This window comes from Natator depressus, chromosome 3 (assembly GCF_965152275.1).
Source record: "Natator depressus isolate rNatDep1 chromosome 3, rNatDep2.hap1, whole genome shotgun sequence".
NCBI classification, from domain to species: Eukaryota; Metazoa; Chordata; order Testudines; family Cheloniidae; genus Natator; species Natator depressus.
This window is the reverse complement of record NC_134236.1, coordinates 129,429,336-129,449,912: the sequence shown is the minus strand read 5'-3', so window position 1 is coordinate 129,449,912 and position 20,577 is coordinate 129,429,336. Positions and strand designations below refer to the sequence as shown.

Below are 20,577 nucleotides of genomic sequence, written 5' to 3'. Positions count from 1 at the left end.
CTAATTACATGTATATTGCCCACAGTATTTACCCTAAATGTGATACAGATGTGAGCCACTGAAACTTGGAATTAAAGAATTTAGATTTCCAAAATATAATTTTAAATGTCCTCAAATAATTAAGTGTAGTTGTAGCATTGTCGGTCCCAGGACATTAGAAAGACAAAGTGGGTGAGGTAACATCTTTTATTGGACCAGCTTCTGTTGGTGGGAGAGAGAAGCACTCAAACCACACAGAGCTTTTCTTCACGTCTGGGAAAGGTATTAATAAGAACATAAGAACGGCCATACTAGGTCAGACCAGTGGTCCATCTAGCCCAGTATCCTGTCTTACGACAGTGGCCAATGCCAGGTGCTGCAGAAGGAATGAACAGAACAGGCAATCATCGAGTGATCCTCTGTCACCCACTCCCAGCTTCTGGCAATCTGAGTTTAGGGACACTCGAGAATGAGGTTGCATCACTCTCTATCTTGGTTAATAGTCATTGGTGGACCTATCCCCCTGTTCTTTTTGAAACCCATTATAGTTTTGGCCTTCACAACATCCCCAGCAACAAGTTCCACAGGTTGACTGCACATTCTGTGAAGAAGTACTTCTTCTTTTTGCTTTAAACCTGCTGCTTGTTAATTTAATTTAATTAATCAATTGGCTGCCCAATATACCAACCTCTTCATGAGTCACCCTAAAGAAGAACTGCTGGACTAATGCACCACAAAACCCGAGATACATGGATGATATTTTCATTCTCTGGACAGACAGCTTTAAATTCCTCATAGATTTCTACCACAACTTCAACTACCACCACCTGTCCATTAAACTCTCTGGAACATTCCCACACTAGCATCAATTTCCTAGACACCACGATCAGCTTCAACAATGGAACCCTAGAGGCAACCATATAAAAAGAAAAGGAGTACTTGTGGCACCTTGGAGACTAACCAATTTATTTGAGCATAAGCTTATATAAAACCATATAAAAGAAACCCATGGATCACCACACCTACCTTCATAGATCCAGTAATCTGCCCAAATTCATCAAGAAATCTGTTATCTACATCCAGGCACTCACACACCACAGAATATGCTCCAAGATGAAAGTCCGGGATATACACCTTAGCACACTCAAAACTGCCTTCACAAAACAAGGACACTTCACTAGAGAAGCAGATCACATCATGGAATGGGCCACCCAGATACCCCAAGAGAACCTCCTTTAATACAAAACTGAACCCTCCCGCCCCCCACCCCCCGGACCACACAGCCCTAGTTGTCACATACCACCCCACACTGGAGCCCGTGCAGGGTATCATCACACAACCCATACTTGAGGGGATCCCCATCCAGAAATAAATCTTTCCTGAACCCCACACTTCTGGCCTTTAAACAACCCCACAACCTCTCCAAGATCACCACCAGAACCAAGCTCCCCACAGACCAGGACACATCAATGTAACACCAGACCCTGCCAGAACAAAGATGCAAACCCTGCAGACATCTCTCCACTGCTACAATGATCAACACCCCCCACCACACACCTTTCAAGGTCCATGGATCCTACACATGCCTATCACATGTGGTACACGTCATCCTGTGCACTAAATGCCCCAATAACAATTGTCACTACGCTCTGAAATGAACATACACAGGAAAATGATAAAAGACAAAAACACCCTATCATCTGTGGGTGAACACTTCTTGCAAAGCAATCACGCTGTTTCTGACCGATCAGTCCTCATCCTCAAAGGAAATCTGCACAACATTTTCAAAAGACATGCCTGGGAGCTTAAATTCATAACTCTGCTAAACACTAAAAATCATGGACTGAACAGCGACACTAGATTTATGACTTATTACAACAATCTGTAACCCACTAACCCGCTCTTTTTGTTCTATAACTGCAGAGGTGTTAATAAGCCACTCTACTTTGAATAGTCCCTTACAATATGTGCGAACTGCTTATGCTAAACAATCTGTTCCGCCTTACATTTTGCTGTGAGTCTGGAAGCACCTTTCCCAGACCTGAAGAAGAGCTCTCTGTGGCTCGAAAGCTTGACCCTCTCACCAACAGAAGTTGGTCCAATAAAATATATTACCTCACTCACCATATCTCTTAAATAATTCAAGTTATGTGGTCCAACCTGCATGCTCTAAAACTACCTGTCTCTGACACTGCGCAATGAATGCAGGGATAACCCTTACCTTTTCCGGACTCCAGCAGAACAGAATAAATATGTTGTCGAACAGGACGGTAGATAAGTGCCTGTCCAGGAAGTTCTGTATCAAGTTCATCTTCCAATGTATTGCTGCATTCAACCTCTCCTTTACTGAGGACATTGTACACCATATAATTTTCAGCTCTGACGTGTTGTTCTTTAGCTAGCTGTTCAAATGGGGAAGAAGTCATTTATTTTCTACTTTAAAATTAAGAAAACAAAAAATGGCAAAATTAACTTATTTATGAAATAAATATTTCCTCTGATCTCGGTGAAATGATGCCCAAGAAGGAAACAACTGATATTTCAAAATATCAGAATCCTACATTTTGCTTTAAGGAAAAGGGAAATAATATAATCTCATTGGTGTGTCATTTTTTTGTGGAGAGGACGAGTCCACATCCGTCATTCTCTTCCTATTATTCCCCCACTCTCCATGGCAATTAGTGCCAATGTCTTTGCTACCAGTAACTCCCATCAGAGAAAATCAGTACTACTCTTTCGTCAGCTGAGGCCTTGTCTTCACTGCTAAAAATGTGTATTTTTTTAATTTGGGGGAACTAATGTGTGAGCTATCCCAAGGTGAAAACACAGAGAAGACAAAGCACTTTAGTTTTACTGTGCAGTAAACTGGGTGAGGTCAACCCCAGGCAGGGGTACAGTACTGACCTCACCTTTTTTAGCAGAGAAGACAAGGCCTAAAGACTGTCACTGGAAAGCAACATACTACCAGGGGCCAAGCAACACTGCAACACTTCCAGTCTCTAAAAGCCTAGGAGCTCAGGGACCCACATTTAGAAGCAAGCTTTGCTGATGCTAGACTAAGGGACCAGCATAGCTTGTTTTACAAAAACCATTTCAGGTTTTTCCCTGATTTGTACACTCAGAAAATAGCTATGTAAATTACAAAGCCATAGATGCCACAGTGAAACCTAACAGTACCAATATTTCACATTTATATAGCATCTTTCATCCCAAAGGATCCACATACCACCACTGAAATGCAGCTATCTCAAGGGAACACCCTGGCAATCAATCAGTGCAGAACACGCGGCACAACAGTGGGGAAGGAAAAATTTTGGCTAAGCATAAAAGGACATAAAAATCTTTACTGTCCAAATAAAGTAAACAGGGCTTCAGTTTACAAAATCAACTCTATATTAAGTCAATAAATGAAGGGCTTGTATCAGGTTTTTTATAGCACTCATTGCTCTAGCAGTTAGCTACAGCACTCATTAGCATAGTGCTGATGGCTACTCCAGAAGAGGTGTTTACAGCTATTTTACCAATTTATATCCTCAATGAAGTAATAAATTTTATTCCAATAGCCCATTTTAGATGCTACAAAATTGGCACACTAATGGATACAAAATATGCTACACTAATAATATACTTCATTTCATTTCATTTTAGGCATATAGCTTGCATAGACATGAGTTCACAAATTTTGTGAAATTGCAAGTTTGGTTGCCACAATGTACCAGAAATCCATGATTTACAATACACTGAAAAGTAAAAACACAAGCTGGGCTCCATACTAACCATGGATACAAGTGTAATTGACACTGCATCCAGAAAAATGTTTCCACTGTATATAAATAGGCAGACACAAGAGGTGCAAACTTTTCAAGACAAGCAGCATTGGGAGACAATGTACCCAGGCTGGAATTGAAGTATTTATGTGGACTTGTTTGCATTTAAGATGGCAGAGTTCTGTTCATTCCAAAATGTGAACAGTTGTATTTGCTTTGTCAATGTTCAAGCATGGAAAAACAAACCGTTTATCTACAAATTAGACGGTACGTTTTTTGGGGCAGGGACTTCTTTACTTAGGGTTTATAAAGAAACAACTACAACAGGGCCACAATCTTAAGCTGAGCTTCCAGACATTATCATTTATTAACTGATTTTATTACACTACCTCATCATCTTAGGAAACTGCATCCTTTTGCATTAAAGATAAAACCGAGGTAATGATCATGATGACATCTCAAGGTCCCTTCCAGCCCTACACTTCTATGATTCATGGTATGTTCCATAAGAGAAGGAATGTTAACTCTGATGTCCTGGCCATATTCCAACTTAGGGTATGTCTATATGTACAGCGCTACAGAGGCACAGATGTATCAATGCAGCTGCGCCGCTGCAGCGCATCTGGTGAAGACGTTCTATGCTGACGGGAAAGAGCTCTCCTGTTGGCATAAAAAAAAATCACCTCCGCAAGCGGGAGAGAGCTTCTCCTGCCAAAACAGCACTGTGCACATGAATGCTTCTGTCGGTGTAACTTATGTCGCTCAGAGGGGTGGAATATTCACGCCACCTGAGCGACATAAGTGTTGTTGCAGTGTAGACATAGCCCTAGATAATTAAATTTTACCTACCTAAATTTCCTTCACGCTTTCAATCAGAAACAGTATTCTTCTTCATTTTGACTTTACCACTCTAACAGGAGTCATTACAATCAATTAGATGTGGATGTGTATCTTTAAACAGTTGCTATATTTTAACTCAGTGATGGCTGCATTTTAAAGGTGGACTAAGTGAATACTGTGTAGTTTTTATTTCAGTTTGTAAGTTTGGAATCTTTTGGGATGGAAATCATAATGTAAATATAAATATACTTTCAAATTATACTCAGAGAGACTTTTTTTAAGATAATTAAGAGAGGTAGAAAGAGAGATCCTATGTTCAAAGCCTATGGGCACCTAACAAAATATGGCTCTTAAATTAGATCCTACACACAATTTCTAAAGGGGCATTTTCTTGAAGTCTCGAAGTTCTCTCTTAATACATTGTCATAGATTTAACATTGTCATGTAAATGAAAAGTCTTACAAAATATATTAGAGAATTTATGTCTCTGTGTTTCTGGTTACCAAAAAAAAAAGACTTGGTTCATTCAAGGAAAAAGACTATTCTTAGCTTGATCCTGAAGTACCATTGTCTGTAAAACTCCAGACCATTTCAGGATCAGCCTTAACATTCAGTAAGGAAAATAATATTTTGCTCAGAAAAAAAAGATATATATGAGTCCACTCATTATCACGTGTCAGTAAACGTTTACAGCAAAAGGGTGATGGCGAAGCTTTAAGAGATGAGATACCTGAAAGATCTCCTGATCTGGACATATGGCTGTTTCTTGCTTGACCAGGTGTATTTGAGAATTTGATACACCGGGAGGAAGCCATGGAGACTGTTGGCCAGGCAAGATATAGGACTCCACTCCCCTATAAAGCAATTTCTTGTCAGATGCCAAAGGTAGCATTTCTTCCAAGTCTTTCAGGCTACCATAAGAGCATGGAACTCTTGATATGTAGCTTGCTACAGCTAGAATGGTGTTAGCCCTTTTGTCATAGCTCTGGCTCTTTGGAGGACATGAAGCTACACATTTCTGCCAGAAACCCTCCAAAATGTCTTCTGGAACTATATCATTCCCAAGCAGGCAAGCAAAAAGAGGGAGGTCTGTTATGTTGAGGCCCAGTGCATGACAGAGGTTCTCTCTAGAGTACATAACAGTGACCATCCTGTCCAAGCAGAGCTTATCAATAGAAAAATAGGGAGAGGTGTTATAGATGAGGTAGTCGGTATCTTGTCCAAGAATTCCCATGCAATTATTTTGCAGCCCATAAGAGGCCACCTCATAGTCCGCCTCTTGCAATGAACATATTGTTTCTTGACCAAGAGACTTTAAGGCAAAGCGTGTAAAAGTTGCCAACCCTGAAGGAATAAAGAACATCCCTCTCCCTGGTTGTTGTCTATAGGACTTGAGGAACTGAAAGATTCTGGCTATTTCTTTGTTGTTCTTCAATCTTCGTTTGACCCATTCATCTCTCTTTTTCTGCTCTACCACACCATCAAAGCAGAACACGAGCTTGATATCAGCTGCCATAAAAGCTTTAATAAAATCCTGCAAATTAGCAAGGTACTCTTGCCACTGGCCACCACAGACCCAGGATTCTGGTGTGTACCAGTGTCGAATACAACCCATGGCATCTACCACAATTACAGGAGGGGAGTCAGGATGACTGATGTGATGTTTTTCTGCCATTTCCTTCAGATTCACCATTGTACATGCATCAGGGCAAGTGTTTGCCACAAACCACTGCAAACCTTTAATGCCCATAGTTGATCTCTTTTTAAGCCGAATTCTCTGAGCAATCTGAAAAAGGAAAAACAAAACAAAAATGTTCTAAACCACAATATTAAGAGAGAAGCAATGTTCAATGGTTAGACAAGGGAACTGGGAGTTCAACGAATGGGGTTCTGTTTCTAGTTTTGCTCATGATTCCTTGTGTTATCTTAGGCCTTAGCTCTCTAAACCTGTTTTTCCATCTCTAAACTGGGGATAAAACCTTTGTGACGCATTCTGCCTTCCATCTTTAGTTCTCACTATATCCGCACAAAACATTACAATCTATGCTAAAAGTACTATTTTAAAAAATCAAGATGAACAAAGCTCAAATAAACGGATTTATTTTTAATACAAAAACACAAAGTCTACTTTAAAAATTCAGTGTGTTTGTTTATAGGGACTCAAACAGATATTGATAGTAAAAAGTGTGTAACTTTTCCCATGCCAAGGAGTTTACAACATAGAGACTACTAGCTTAACTTTCAGGGGCCCTTAGCACTCACAACTCTAACTGAAGTCAGTGGAAACAGGGGCTCAACAACTATTAAAATCAGCCCACAGCCTTGATCCTGCAATTGGATCCACGCAGGCAAATCTCCATGCCTACTTGAAGCTTCAGTATAGTCAATGGTCCATCCTCATGAATCCACCTGCAAGACTGAGACCCATATTTCTGCATGCTGTTTTAGTTGCTTCCATTGTATTTTGATTTTAAAATCTTATGCATTTTACTATCATGTATTTTCAAGACTCAAAAGCTTAATTTCAGAACACATTTAAATAATTATGTCCCTAGTTATACGTAGTAAGTTTATGATAACTTGACTGTTAAAAGGATTAACACTTTTAAGTGGTCACTATAATGCGTGTTCGTTTTGAATCAATTAATCTAAATAGAAAAAATGATACATACTGACTACAATCTTAATACAAGGAAGGGATTAAATCAGATTTTTCTGTATTAAAAAACTGCCAAATGATAATAGAAATATGGATTCCCCCATCATTTTCTGTGTTTAAAAACATGCAAAGGAACCCAAGTTATATATTGTGAAAATAAGTATGGGAGAAGAGTTAAAATTAAAACCTTCAACCACCTCCATTTTTGTTGACAGAAATCCCTGCTCATATTAAATGATTTACGTAGCTTTAATGATAGCTGTCTTTTTCTACTAATACAAAGGCTTTTTATTTCAAAGGATTTTCTAACAAAACCTGCTGGTGGCAATACAGAATTTTTTATGCAGCGAGACAAGCTTGTTTTTCTTTTTACTTTGACTTTATTCAAAATTGTCCCCTCCTTTCTCACACAAACAGTGAGGAAATTCACTGCCTGTTTTAATTAAGCAAGTACAAGTATTCCTGTCTTTCACACTGCTCATTTCTCACATTTTGAATTACAAACTACCTCAGGAGTGTTTAAAAAAAAGGAATTGAATACGAAAAGTATCATGAATTTACAACTCTGAAAGGTGCCTATGAGCCTTTCTTCCTCCTCAGAGTTGTAACACCCTTCACATGCAGTTTTCAAACACCTTCTTCAGTGTGAAGTGAGATGAAATGTTTAAAGCAATCTAGAACTACACTGTGGATATTACCTTTTGTAAAAATAGAAATATTATCCCCGTCACTACCGCACAGGTGTATACAGTACAGGGTTGCTTTCCCAAGCACTATTTCTAGGGTCATGTGGGTGTCCTTCAAATTCCAGCTGTGTGTGTCATAAAACAGAAGTTTTCACTCAGTTGCACCTGTGATCACGAGAGGAGTCACACATCTCTTTAGATTGAGGACTGGTGTATACAATTGCACCATAAAGAGTTCCTTAAAAGGAAGTTATCACATTTCTATGGAGACCCAGCAACAGTTGGACTTGTGAACTGAGAGAACCCCTCCACCACCTAGGTACTGTTGTTTGCAGCTACACCAAGTGATGTGGTGAGGTCTGCCACTGGGTTTTTGAAAGGAACCCACATGGTTTCTGCAGAAATGCACTGGGTCCAAGCAACAGTTTTAGCTATGAAGATCCAGGAAAAGGAGACACTCTCTCCCCATCCAGGTGCTGAAGGAAGAAGCTGCACTAAATAATTTAGAAGCAGCACTATCTAAAGGTGATGCAAATACTCTCCAGCCTTCATGGCTATATCAATATCTGAAACATTCTCTCACATAACTAAGGCCAAACTATACTAGGGACATTTTCACAAAACTTCCCACTATTGCCTGTACTAGTTCAGTAACATCAATAACAGCAATGCTGGGGAACCTAGCGTAGACAGACTGCTGGCTGTCATCAGTATTTTCAGCACTATCATTTAACCATACTCAAAGCAGATGTAATCAACACAATGCTATTTTTGTGCATTAATTTTAGTGCTGTTGAAAGATAACAGACAGTACCGGAGGTTTAAGTCTTCTTTTTAACCACAGAACAGCTACAGCCTGAGCAACAGCAGCAGTGCAAGCTTCCTGCATTGCCCCACCTCTCCAGTGGGCCTTAACCATGACCTGACAGATCACCTCTAATAAATCTGTTACTCTCTAAGGTGCCACAAGTACTCCTTTTCTTTTTGCGAATACAGACTAACACGGCTGCTACTCTGAAACCTCTAAGAGGTAAGACAGTTCAGTCTCCAGGTGCATTCAGTCCTCAAACTCCCTGCTGAGACTGACAAGGGTACCAATTTGGGGTTGTCTACATCAGAGATTCTCACCAGAGCTCAGGGCCTCTGCCCTGTAGAACACCAGGGCTTGTGGCTCTGGATTTCAGCCCCACAGGGGGCAACGAGGCTCAGAGCTTCTGGCTTTTGGGGGGAGGGGGAGGATTCTGGGGCTTGGGACTCTGGGTTTCAGCCTCGTGGCTCCAGGCTTCTGCCCCACGGGAGCACCAGGGCTCATGTTTCCGGGCTTCAGCCCCACAGCTCCGGGCTTCAGTCATGGGGCCTCGCAGACCCCTGGTTGAGAAGCGATGGTCCACATAACAAAATCTGATCATGTTTAAACACAACTGCGAACAATAAAATAAGATATGACAATGACCATGACTAAGTCATCAGTGTAGACCAGGACAAATCATGCTCAGCTTCACGTCAAATAACAGGATACTGAACCTGTTTTTTCCTGGGCTACATTAAACACTAAATTATCGTCAAAATCTAACTCAATCATTTACAATCATGTTTAAATGTAACATTTTGTAATGTAGACAAAAAACTTAAGTGTTAAATATGATGTTTTTTCTGAGGCTTGTGGGATCTGGGCTGAGACCACTAAATTACTTTATGTGGTTCAGATAGCCCTCACTTTTAAATAATTTTTGAACATTAATGACCTAGGCTAAGTTACAACTAAGAGACGAATGTTTCTATATTCTATAGCCAATCTTGTGAGCCACTAGTCCCCCTAAAAAACAAGAAAACGGATCCTGAATCTGTCAGTTATTCAGGTTCAGTAGCAGATTATTATACAAGCAGACCCATTGATTTCAAGACTACTTAACCTGAATAAATGTAGCAAAATTGGGCCACAAATGCTTTGTTCTAAAATTCTGGGTAGATTTCTAACAGCCTTTCCATCCTCAACAACAGAAAATACATACACAAATATCATTTGTTTACATTGAACACAAAATAAATCCAAACATTTATTTTTAACATTATTTCCTCAGGTAATTAACAAGTTAACTGCTATCGAAAATACAATGTTCAGCCTATCATGGTGTCCTGATTACCAAAATATCAAGAGTGTACACCTGAATGGAAGCTCTCCTATTCTCCAAGGAGCAATATAATCAGAACTATTTTTTGCTTCATGTTTTGTATATAGATACAGATGTGCATGGCCCACCCTTATTTTGGAATGGTGGCAGATCATCAGTCAGATATAACCTACGTGTATGTCAGCACCAAACAGCTAACCTATCATTACGCAAATTTTATTAGACTCATAGCTAAAGTGCAGTCTGTCAGTAGCTGAGAAAAGCCTGCCATTCAACAACTAGACATTATGCTGCTAGATGGCAAAAATATTTAAAATAAGTATTTCCAGCCCCCATCAGACTCCTCCATCCAAGGCACACAGAATGAAGCCTTGTCTACACTATGGGCACTACGGCAGCTATGCCTTTATAGTCTCACAGCATAGACTCTTCTTACAGTGATGGAATGGGTTTTTCCACCACTGTAGGTCAGTGGTTCTGAACCAGGGGTATATGTGACCCTGGGAGTTCGCAGAGGTCTTCTAGGGGATACATCAACTCATCTAGATATTTGCCTGTCTTTACAACAGGCTACATAAAAAGCACTAGCGAACTCATCTTCCCTTCCAAATGCAAACAGATGGAGATCATACCAAAAGGACTGAAGGTAAAAAATCCATTACAATCTACATACCACACAGACTATGCTGACAGATTGTGCCACACACTCTCAAAGAAACTGCGGAACCACCTGATCAACATCCTATACAGCAAACAGGGAAAGATTAAGAATGAGTTCTCAAAACTGGATACTCTCATAAAAAACCAACCTTCCACACAAACTTCCTCGTGGCTGGACTTTACAAAAACTAGACAAGCCATTTACAACACACACTTTGCTTCTCTACAAAAGAAAAAGGACACTAAACTATCTAAACTACTACATGCCACAAGGGGCCACAACAGTGGTTCCCTTAACCCACCCAGCAATATTGTTAATCTATCCAGCTATAGCTATACTCTAAACCCAGCAGAAAAATCTGTCGTATCTCAGGGCCTCTCCTTCTGTCCCTCCACCCCCACAAACATGATACAGTTCTGTGGTGACCTAGAATAATATTTTCAACGTCTCCAACTCAAGGAATATTTCCAACACACCTCTGAACAGCACAGAGACCTTCCTACCAACACTACAAAAAGAAGGATTCTGGGTGGACTCCTCCTGAAGGTCGAAACAACAGACCGGACTTCTACATAGAATGCTTCCGCTGACGTGCACGGGCTGAAATTGTGGAAAAGCAACACCACTTGCCCCATAACCTCAGCCGTGCAGAACACAGTGCCATCCACTGCCTCAGAAACAACTTTGACATCATAATCAAAAAGGCTGACAAAGGAGGTGCTGTCGTCATCATGAATAGGTCAGAATGTGAACAAGAGGCTGCTAGGCAGCTCTCCAACACCACATTCTACAAGCCATTACCCTCTGATCCCACTCAGGGTTACCAAAAGAAACTACACCATCTGCTCAAGAAACTCCCTGAAAAAGCACAAGAGCAAATCCGCACAGATACACCTCTAGAACGCCGAGCAGGGGTATTCTATCTGCTACCCAAGATCCATAAACCTGGAAATCCTGGACGCCCCACTATCTCAGGCATTGGCACCTTGACAGCAGGATTGTCTGGCTATGTAGACTCTCTCCTCAGGCCCTACGCTACCAGCACTCCCAGCTATCTTCGAGACACCACTGACTTCCTGAGCAAACCACAATCCATCAGTGATCTTCCTGAAAACACCATCCTAGCCACTATGGCTGTAGAAGCCCTCTACACATTCCAGACAAAGATGGACTACAAGCCATTAGAAACAGTATCCCCGATAATGTCACAGCAAACCTGGTGGATGAACTTTGTGACTTTGTCCTCACCCATAACTATTTCACATTTGGGGACAATGTATACCTTCAAATCAGCGGCTCTGCTATGGGTACCTGCATGGCCCCACAGTATGCCAACATTTTTATGGCTGACTTAGAACAACGCTTCCTCAGCTCTCGTCCCCTAATGCCCCTACTCTACTTGCGCTACATTGATGACATCATCACCATCTGGACCCATGGAAAAGAAGCACTTGAGGAATTCCACCACGATTTCAACAATTTCCATCCCACCATCAACCTCAGTCCACACAAGAAATCCACTTCCTGGACACTACAGTGCTAATAAGCGATGGTCACATAAACACCACCCTATACTGGAAACCTACTGATCGCTATACTTACCTACATGCCTCCAGCTTTCGTCCAGACCACACCACACGATCCATTGTCTACAGCCAAGCTCTACGATACAATCGCATTTGCTCCAACTCCTCAGACAGAGACACACACCTACAAGATCTCTATCAAGCGTTCTTACAACTACAATACCCACCTGCTGAAATGAAGAAACAGATTGACAGAGCCAGAAGTGTACCTGGAAGTTACCTACTACAGGACAGGCCGAACAAAGAAAATAACAGAACCTTCACCTTCAGCCCCCAACTAAAACCTCTCCAGTGCATCATCAAGGATCTACAACCTATCCTGAAGGACGACCCCTCACTCTCACAGATCTTGGGAGACAGGCCAGTCCTTGCTTACAGACAGCCCCCCAACCTGAAGCAAATACTCACCAGCAACCACACATCACACAACAAAAACACTAACCCAGGAACCTATCCTTGCAACAAAGCCCGTTGTCAACTCTGTCCACATATCTATTCAGGGGACACCATCGTAGGGCCTAATCACATCAGCCACCCTAACAGAGGCTGGTTCACCTGCACATCTACCAATGTGATATATGCCATCATGTGCCAGCAATGCCCCTCTGCCATATACTGGCCAAACCAGACAGTCTCTACGTAAAAGAATAAATGGACACAAATCAGATGTCAAGAATTATAACATTCAAAAACCAGTCGCAGAACACTTCAATCTGTCTGGTCACTCGATTACAGACCTAAAAGTGGCAATATTACAAAAAAAAACTTCAAAAACAGACTCCAACGAGAGACTGCTGAATTGGAATTAATTTGCAAACTGGACACCATTAAATTAGGCTTGAATAAAGACTGGGAGTGGATGTGTCATTACATATTTTCCCATGTTTATTCCCCCCCCCCATACTGTTCCTCACATCTTCTTGTCAACTGCTGGAAATGGTCCACCTTGATTATCACAAAAGGTTTTTTTTCTCTCCTGTTGGTAATAGCTCACCTTACCTGATCACTCTCTTTACAGTGTGTATGGTAACACCCACTGTTTCATGTTCTCTGTACATATAAAATCCCCCTACTGTATTTTCCACTGTATGCATCCGATGAAGTGAACTGTAGTTCATGAAAGCTTATGGTCAAACACATTTGTTAGTCTCTAAGGTGCCACAAGTACTCCTTTTCTTTTTTCAATACAAACTAAAATGTCATACAGACAATGATTTGTTTATACTGTTCTATATACTGTATCAGCAGTTCTCAAACTGTGGGCAAGTTTGTTTTAATGGGGTCCTCAGGGCCAGTGTTAGATTCACTGGAGCCCAGGGCAGAAAGCTGAAGCCTGAGCCTTGCAGCATGGGGCTGAAGCCAAAGCCCAAGTTTTTCAGTGAAGTGAAACTTGGGGTATGTAAGACAAATCAGACTCCTGAAAGGGATGCAGTAGTCTGGAAAAGCTGAGAACCACTGCTGTAGGTAACCCAGGTCCGAGTGGTCTTCCATCAACCTAGCCACATCAACACCAGTGGTTAGGATGGGATAGCCAGAGCACTTGGAAGCATGAATCTTTCACTCCCCCACCAGCCCCAGAGTGACACACTTATGTTGATCTACATTTTAAGTGCAGATCAGGCCTGAAGGAATAGGCAGCCGGTCTACGCCGTCCTGCGCATTGTGTGGTCATTTACACTAGCAAAAAATAGGTGTAAACCATAACCATTCTTACTTCAGTTTGCACTTAATTAATGACTAGTCAGATGCAGCAAAACAGAGAATCAGGCCCCAACTGTTTCTTGCTGTTCCCTGAACTCTGTAGTATCAGCAGTGCTCACACTGGCACTGGTTTCACTAAAAGTATGTTTTTGTACACCAGTCTAGCTGAGCCGGTGCGAGTCTGTATGTAGACAATCTTGTTCCAGCTGAAGCCAAACCACGATGAACCCCTGAAATGAGAGCGTCTACACACGGACCCGCATCACTGTATCTAAACACACCTGTCGCCAAGCCCGCATCCCTGTGCAGGCCCGTGCCTGGGGCTGGTCCCGGGGCGCAGCGGCCAGGAAACGCGCACCAGAGAGCGAGCGTTTCTCTGTCCTCCGCGCGGGCGGGGCTGGCGAGGCGCTACGGGGGCAGGGCGGAAGCGCTGCCAGCCCTCCCCGCGGCGAGAGCACAGGCGTAAGAGAGACTGTGTGTGTGTGTGGTGAGGTTCTTGGCCCTGGCTGGCCCCGGCGGCGGGAGACCCCCCCCGCCGCCGGTACGGCTCCCTGCCCCCTACAGCTGCAGGACAGACTCTCCCCTGCCCCCCGCCGGCTGCGGAGAGGCCCGCTGGGACGGGGTGGATGGGTGGCAGGAGGAGGAGGAGGGACACCTGCGCCCAAGGCCCTACCTAGCGACACACCGGCGACCCCCGCCGCGCACCACACGAGCTTCCGCTTCCGCCCAGAGGGCGGGACTGCGCACGCGCACTGCCCCCGCCACGCAGCTTGCGCGTACCTCGCCGCTGATTGACAGAGGAAAGTGCAGCGGAGGGGCACGTGACTCTCCCACCAGCCAGGTGCTCGGGCCCCCGCCTACCCAGAGCCGCAGATAGTCCGGGGGCTCCCACACGCATGCGGAGAAACAGCCAGACACGCTTTGTAAACTGCAAGGCACCTCCTCCCTCAGTGTAAATCCCACCTATTGCTACCATGTGACGCCAATATTTATGCATATATAGCATCATTGCACCTGGTGCTGTTCAGACATGCCAGAGCACCTGCCCTGGGGTGTTTACGGTACATCGTAGTGTCTGTGTTATTTCGTATACACATGGTACTCCGATACAGTATACCTCTTAGCTCTAATCTGTTACATCTCACTATGTCCTCCCCAGTTATATATATACTGCGTCCCACTGCCTACACTATGTCTATTACCCCAGATCGGTACATTACCTTCTCGTGGTAACCGTAGCATAAAGATATCTTTAATTATTTTTCTGTTGTCCCACTGTTATCCCCAATTGTACCCCCCCCAAATATATCTTACTGTTATCCCCAAATTATAAAACCCCAGTGTGCACGTCTCTCTTTCTTCTGAAAGGCAGCACTGTGTTTCAAAACAGTTCTTACTACTGATCCTGTTTGCTTGCTGTACCCCTCACATGAGTGGTGCAGAGGGAAGGGGTAACGTTATAAAAGATGTATTGTTTTCTTGGACATTTTAGGATTTCAGAATCTGCTGACGTGAAAAGGACTTGCTTAAACATGTCTTCCCCCTTTACTAATACTTTAGGTTTTTTATTGGGGTCTCTTTTTCTATGTCCATTTATTGGACTTGGGCTTTAAAAAAAGCGTTTCCTAGCAGCAGAATGCAGAAGGCCCATTCATATTACAATGGGCAGAGAGGAAAGAAAGAGCCTGGTTTGTTTAAACTGCTTCTGTCTTCATTCACAGCCAGATATCCATGCGTATTGTGCTGGCTACAATGGGACTAAAGGACTCATTGTGGTCGAAAACAAATCAAAATAGAATAAGAGATGATAAGATAAAAGAGTCATGCAACAAAATTGTTCAAAAAATCTAAGTCTTACATTTGAGATTTATGTTACCTATTGGCTGCGTGGCCTATTGACTGATGTTTATAATAACCACTAGAGTTTAATAAACAAAGCAATGCATGGGAACTTTATGTGCCATTTTTAAAGGCACTGAGTAGAAATGGTGGGGTATTGGTTGTTTTATTTAATAGTTATTGTTTTGTGCTTGCATACATTTTACATATACATTCCATATTTCATATGTTTCTATCAGGTTATTCTCCTACCAGTCACCACACATAATATCATTGTTATAAAAATGCCAGGGACCTCTCTGTGTGTGCAAACAGCATACTAACACTAATGCTCTCCTCTCTCAACCACAAGATGCTCACATAACCTACTCCATCCCATAGGCAACAGGTGGAAGCTTAAATAACTTCACATGTTTTCAGGGGGGAAGAAGGGACTTTGGGAAACCGATTTCAGGATTAGATCAGATGTTATTGCCAGTGAAAAATTAAACAGAGCAGTGCTCGAGGGAGTACAGATTAATATATTTAGTGACTCTGCATACACAAAGGCTTACCATTGTGGCCACGTCTGAATGCCTGTGAATAGGATGGAACATATGCAGCCTGTCACCGCAGGTGCCCACATCTGTTCTTCTCCAGGCAGATGCTCACAGAAAAGGGGAGAGCATTTCCAAAAGCTCCGATCCACCCCGTCCAAACCCATCCTCTTTTCACAATCACTTTCTGCAAAGTAGTTGCTTTGTATGTGTGTGTGTGTGTGTGTGTGTGTGTGTGAGATAAGTATAGAGATCCACAAAGAAAATAAAAATAACCTCATGGAAAGTGGAGGAAGTTTTGAAAGTCCAAGTGCAAAGAAAACAAACCAGCCCCAAACCCCAAAGCATTATAATTTCTAGGTTTTGAAACTGCAGTGTAAAACTGGTTGTCTTACTAGGCCATACCTATAACAGGAAAAGACTATTCTCAAGCTTAGTATAGTATAGTATAAACTGCTATAATTACAGTAATAAAGAAATAATATATGAAGCTATTATTTGGAGTTTAAAATGTTGGGGTTTATGCCAGTGAATAATTAAACTTGGAACATGGAAGAGGTCACTTTCCCTATAGTAGGAGTGAACACAGATGACATTGTGAACACAGATGACATTGTTACTAAAATTTGGGTTACAGTGATGGGAATATTTATATCCACTCTCTGAAAATTCATAACCAGTGAATAACTCATATTTTTCTAGAACATATTGAAACTAACAAGTAGCCACAATCTCTGGATTTCTTCATGTGCCAAGTAGACAGATTAGACTGAAGTAAGTATGGGCTGGATTTTGCACTTTTTGCTCAAGCAAAAAACAAAAAAAATAAACAACAGGACCAGAAGGTTTTCCTGACTCCCCCTCCATGGATCCAGCCACTGTGATAGAAAAAGAGAATGGTCTTATCTTACTAGAATGTCTAGATTCACATTCATGTACCTACTGAAGTCGATGCCACTGGGCATGCAGTGTCCGGTCCATAATCATGACAACTTTAGGATTTAACACATTCTATGACTTCACACTGAGATCTATGGCAAATAAGTCATTGATAGGAATCCTAACTTTGCTCTTTTTATTCACGCAGAACTCCCTTTCAAGTGAATGGGAGTGTTGCATGAGTAAGGAGAGCAAGATTTGTCCGAGTATAGAGGCTATTTCTATCAGAATTTGTTAAGTAATGATCGTGCTCATGAAGTCAAATGCGGAGCTAAAACGGAAAGGGAAAACATAATTTAAATTATTTTAATGGTTTGAGTCCACCCAAAAATAGCGCTAAAACCATGACATTTGTAATTACCAAGTGTTTCTTGTAGGCTACTTGATCTATAACTGGAGATTTTGGTGCATACAGCCCGCCAATGGTATAATCAGATAAAATGAGCCCACCCGCAGTTCTTCCAAGATGAAACCACTTTCATAAAGTTTTTTTTTATTTACAGTAAGCCTTAGAGAGTAAAATAGATGAGATTTTTAGAGTCAATTAAAAAGAAGTAGGGAGGGGGAGGAGAAACGTTTAACCTTTTCCTCTTTCTTGTAGTCTCTCGAAAGAAGAATTGGAGAACTATCCGATGGATCAAACTTTAGAGTCTTTTACTTCGTCAAAACTCCCTATGATTTCCTGAGTAAGGACTGTAAAACTTGGACCATTATTGATAAGTATTATAGGTCACATATAATGACTGAAGTTATCAAACTTGTTTGTAGAATCCTTTTACATAATTTCTAACCATTGACCTAGTCGTTTAAAAAAGAAATCAAAAGAAAAGGCGCTAAGCAAAACCAAAACAAAACAAAAATATAATTGAATTGCCAGAAAGAATTTGTGTCCATATTTGTCTTTCCCAGCAAAATTCTCTCTCATCTGGTATTGACAGGTTTCAGAGTAACAGCCGTGCTAGTCTGTATTCGCAAAAAGAAAAGGAGTACTTGTGGCACCTTAGAGACTAACCAATTTATTTGAGCATGAGCTTTCGTGAGCTACAGCTCACTTCATCGGATGCATACTGTCTTCTGCAGTTTCCACAGTATGCATCCGATGAAGTGAGCTGTAGCTCACGAAAGCTCATGCTCAAATAAATTGGTTAGTCTCTAAGGTGCCACAAGTACTCCTTTTCTATCTGGTATTGAGTTATCATTAACAACTAGAATTTTTACTAAAATTGCATAAAATACATGGACACAAAGGAAAATGACAGGTTTCAGAGTAGCAGCCGTGTTAGTCTGTATTCACAAAAAGAAAAGGAGGACTTGTGGCACCTTAGAGACTGACAAATTTATTTGAGCATAAGCATCCGATGAAGTGAGCTGTAGCTCACAAAAGCTTATGCTCAAATAAATTTGTTAGTCTCTAAGGTGGCACAAGTATTCCTTTTTTTTTTTACAAGGGAAAATGTAAGATATGTATTCTATAAGAGCATGTGTGCTTTATATAGTTATATTGGGATGCATATATAATATACACAGACGCCTTTGGGTACATTTTACATTTTATTTTTAATTTAGAAAGGCAATCTGAGATCTAAAATGATTATGAGATTCTGGAGTTTAGCCTCAGAAGATATGGAATGTGCAGCTACGCTCGCTCTCTCTCTCTCTCTTTCTCTCTCTCTCTCTCTGTGTGAGAGAGAGAGCGAGAGAGCAAGAGAGAGAGAGAGAGAGAGTTAGATGGTCGGAGCAGGTCACACTGGTTTCTCTTTTTTGGGGATCGATGGCAATCTGTTGGTGGGGGAGATGGGCCACTCCATTGTCGTGCCTTTTTGTGTGTGTTTGGTTTTGTTCCTTCTATGGCCCGGAGGTATGTGTAATCCTGAGCACACCACATTTGCTAAATTTGCCCTAAGGAACGGGCAGATGTTCCCGTGGCAGACATCGGCACGCGACTGACCTCAACCCTTGCAAGAATATTCAACCAATAATCCTTGCCATTTTGAAATAACAGCAACAGCACGCACGCACACACACACACACAAAGAAGAGTCACCAACTTTCCTCATCACAGTTTCCCACAGCCAAAATAGAGTCGGACGCAAGCCAACAACCAAACAAACAGCCAGAGCAAAGGGAAAAGGTTTTCCCCCATGTTCAGTCAGTAAAACATATGTAGGGGCCACTTTCAGATTTTCACAGGAAAGGGCTGAAGAGCAGCTGGCTGCAGTAATCTGATCTGGAGACAAAGGAATGCCCCGTCGGTTCTAGGATCACAGGTAAACACACAACCTTTGTTATGAAAATGAGGGGCTAGGGTAGGGCTAGAGCAGATGATTTGCGATTTGAAAAAGGGGGATGGGGGAGGAGGGGGAGAAGCCACCGAGCTGCTTATCTATCATCTGGCCTCTCTGTGTGCCAGCTGAGCCACGCGACTGCCCTTTCTTATTCTAATCAGCACATGCCTTTGCAACTTTCTACAAACCTTCATGCTAAACTTCTTAATCCCCCTCACACATAAAAACATGCGAATATCCATCAGAAAATACAGAGCAATCATATTACCCCCATAATTGCTTTATTGTAATACATTCCCTTCTTCGCCTCCCCTCTCACCGCCCGCCCTATTTTTTATACAGGACTGGGTTACAGGAAAAGCTTACATTGCGTAACACTCAGGGGGAAAACAATCTTTTCCCACACCAGCGCTTGGTCTGCCACTTCCTAGTGAGGAGGCGGCTGAGTTTAAGTTTTCCAGATCAGAAAAGTGTACAGTAGAAGGATAGATATAATACTCATCACGTCCTGATTACCGTATCAGAAAAGGCACTATCGAACTACTTTGAGGCCAGTGGTTTATGTGGGACTATTTCCAATCACATTCACTTGCCATAAAGTATGAATACAATCATCTGCTTCACCGCACCTAACCATTCTAGAGCTTCAGATGCATTATAAATATACTTGCATGTTAAATATTTCTGTGTATTAGCATGGCAGCGGATATATAGTATACATATCAGTGACACACACTTAGGTAAATAATATATACCCAATTAAAATATTATACCCAATCAGCTTCACATAACTACACACATACACGTATGCATGCATCTGTCGACATGCACCATATGGCTATGCTTTATACATTTCTAGAAAAATACAAGCCAGTAGAGGGTGAATAAGCAGTATCCTGTAGAAACTGATGCGTGTTACTAACCCTAATTAATAGACATCATGCAATGACTATATCTATAATCTGGC

General features: G+C 41.8%; 1 protein-coding gene across 1 annotated transcript in view; it reads right to left on the bottom strand.

The window, feature by feature from the left end:
- The window catches only part of FAM120B (family with sequence similarity 120 member B), a 102,816-nt gene extending 88,435 nt beyond the window's left edge, over positions 1-14,381 (bottom strand). Inside the window, exons 1-3 of the mRNA XM_074948800.1 lie at positions 14,293-14,381; positions 5,317-6,372; positions 2,201-2,381 (exon numbers count right to left, since the gene is read on the bottom strand). Coding sequence (XP_074804901.1) covers positions 2,201-2,381; positions 5,317-6,372; positions 14,293-14,310 — 1,255 coding nt within the window. The 5' untranslated portion in view covers positions 14,311-14,381. The remainder of the gene's footprint in view (positions 1-2,200; positions 2,382-5,316; positions 6,373-14,292) is intronic.
- Between the last annotated feature and the right edge of the window lie 6,196 nt (positions 14,382-20,577).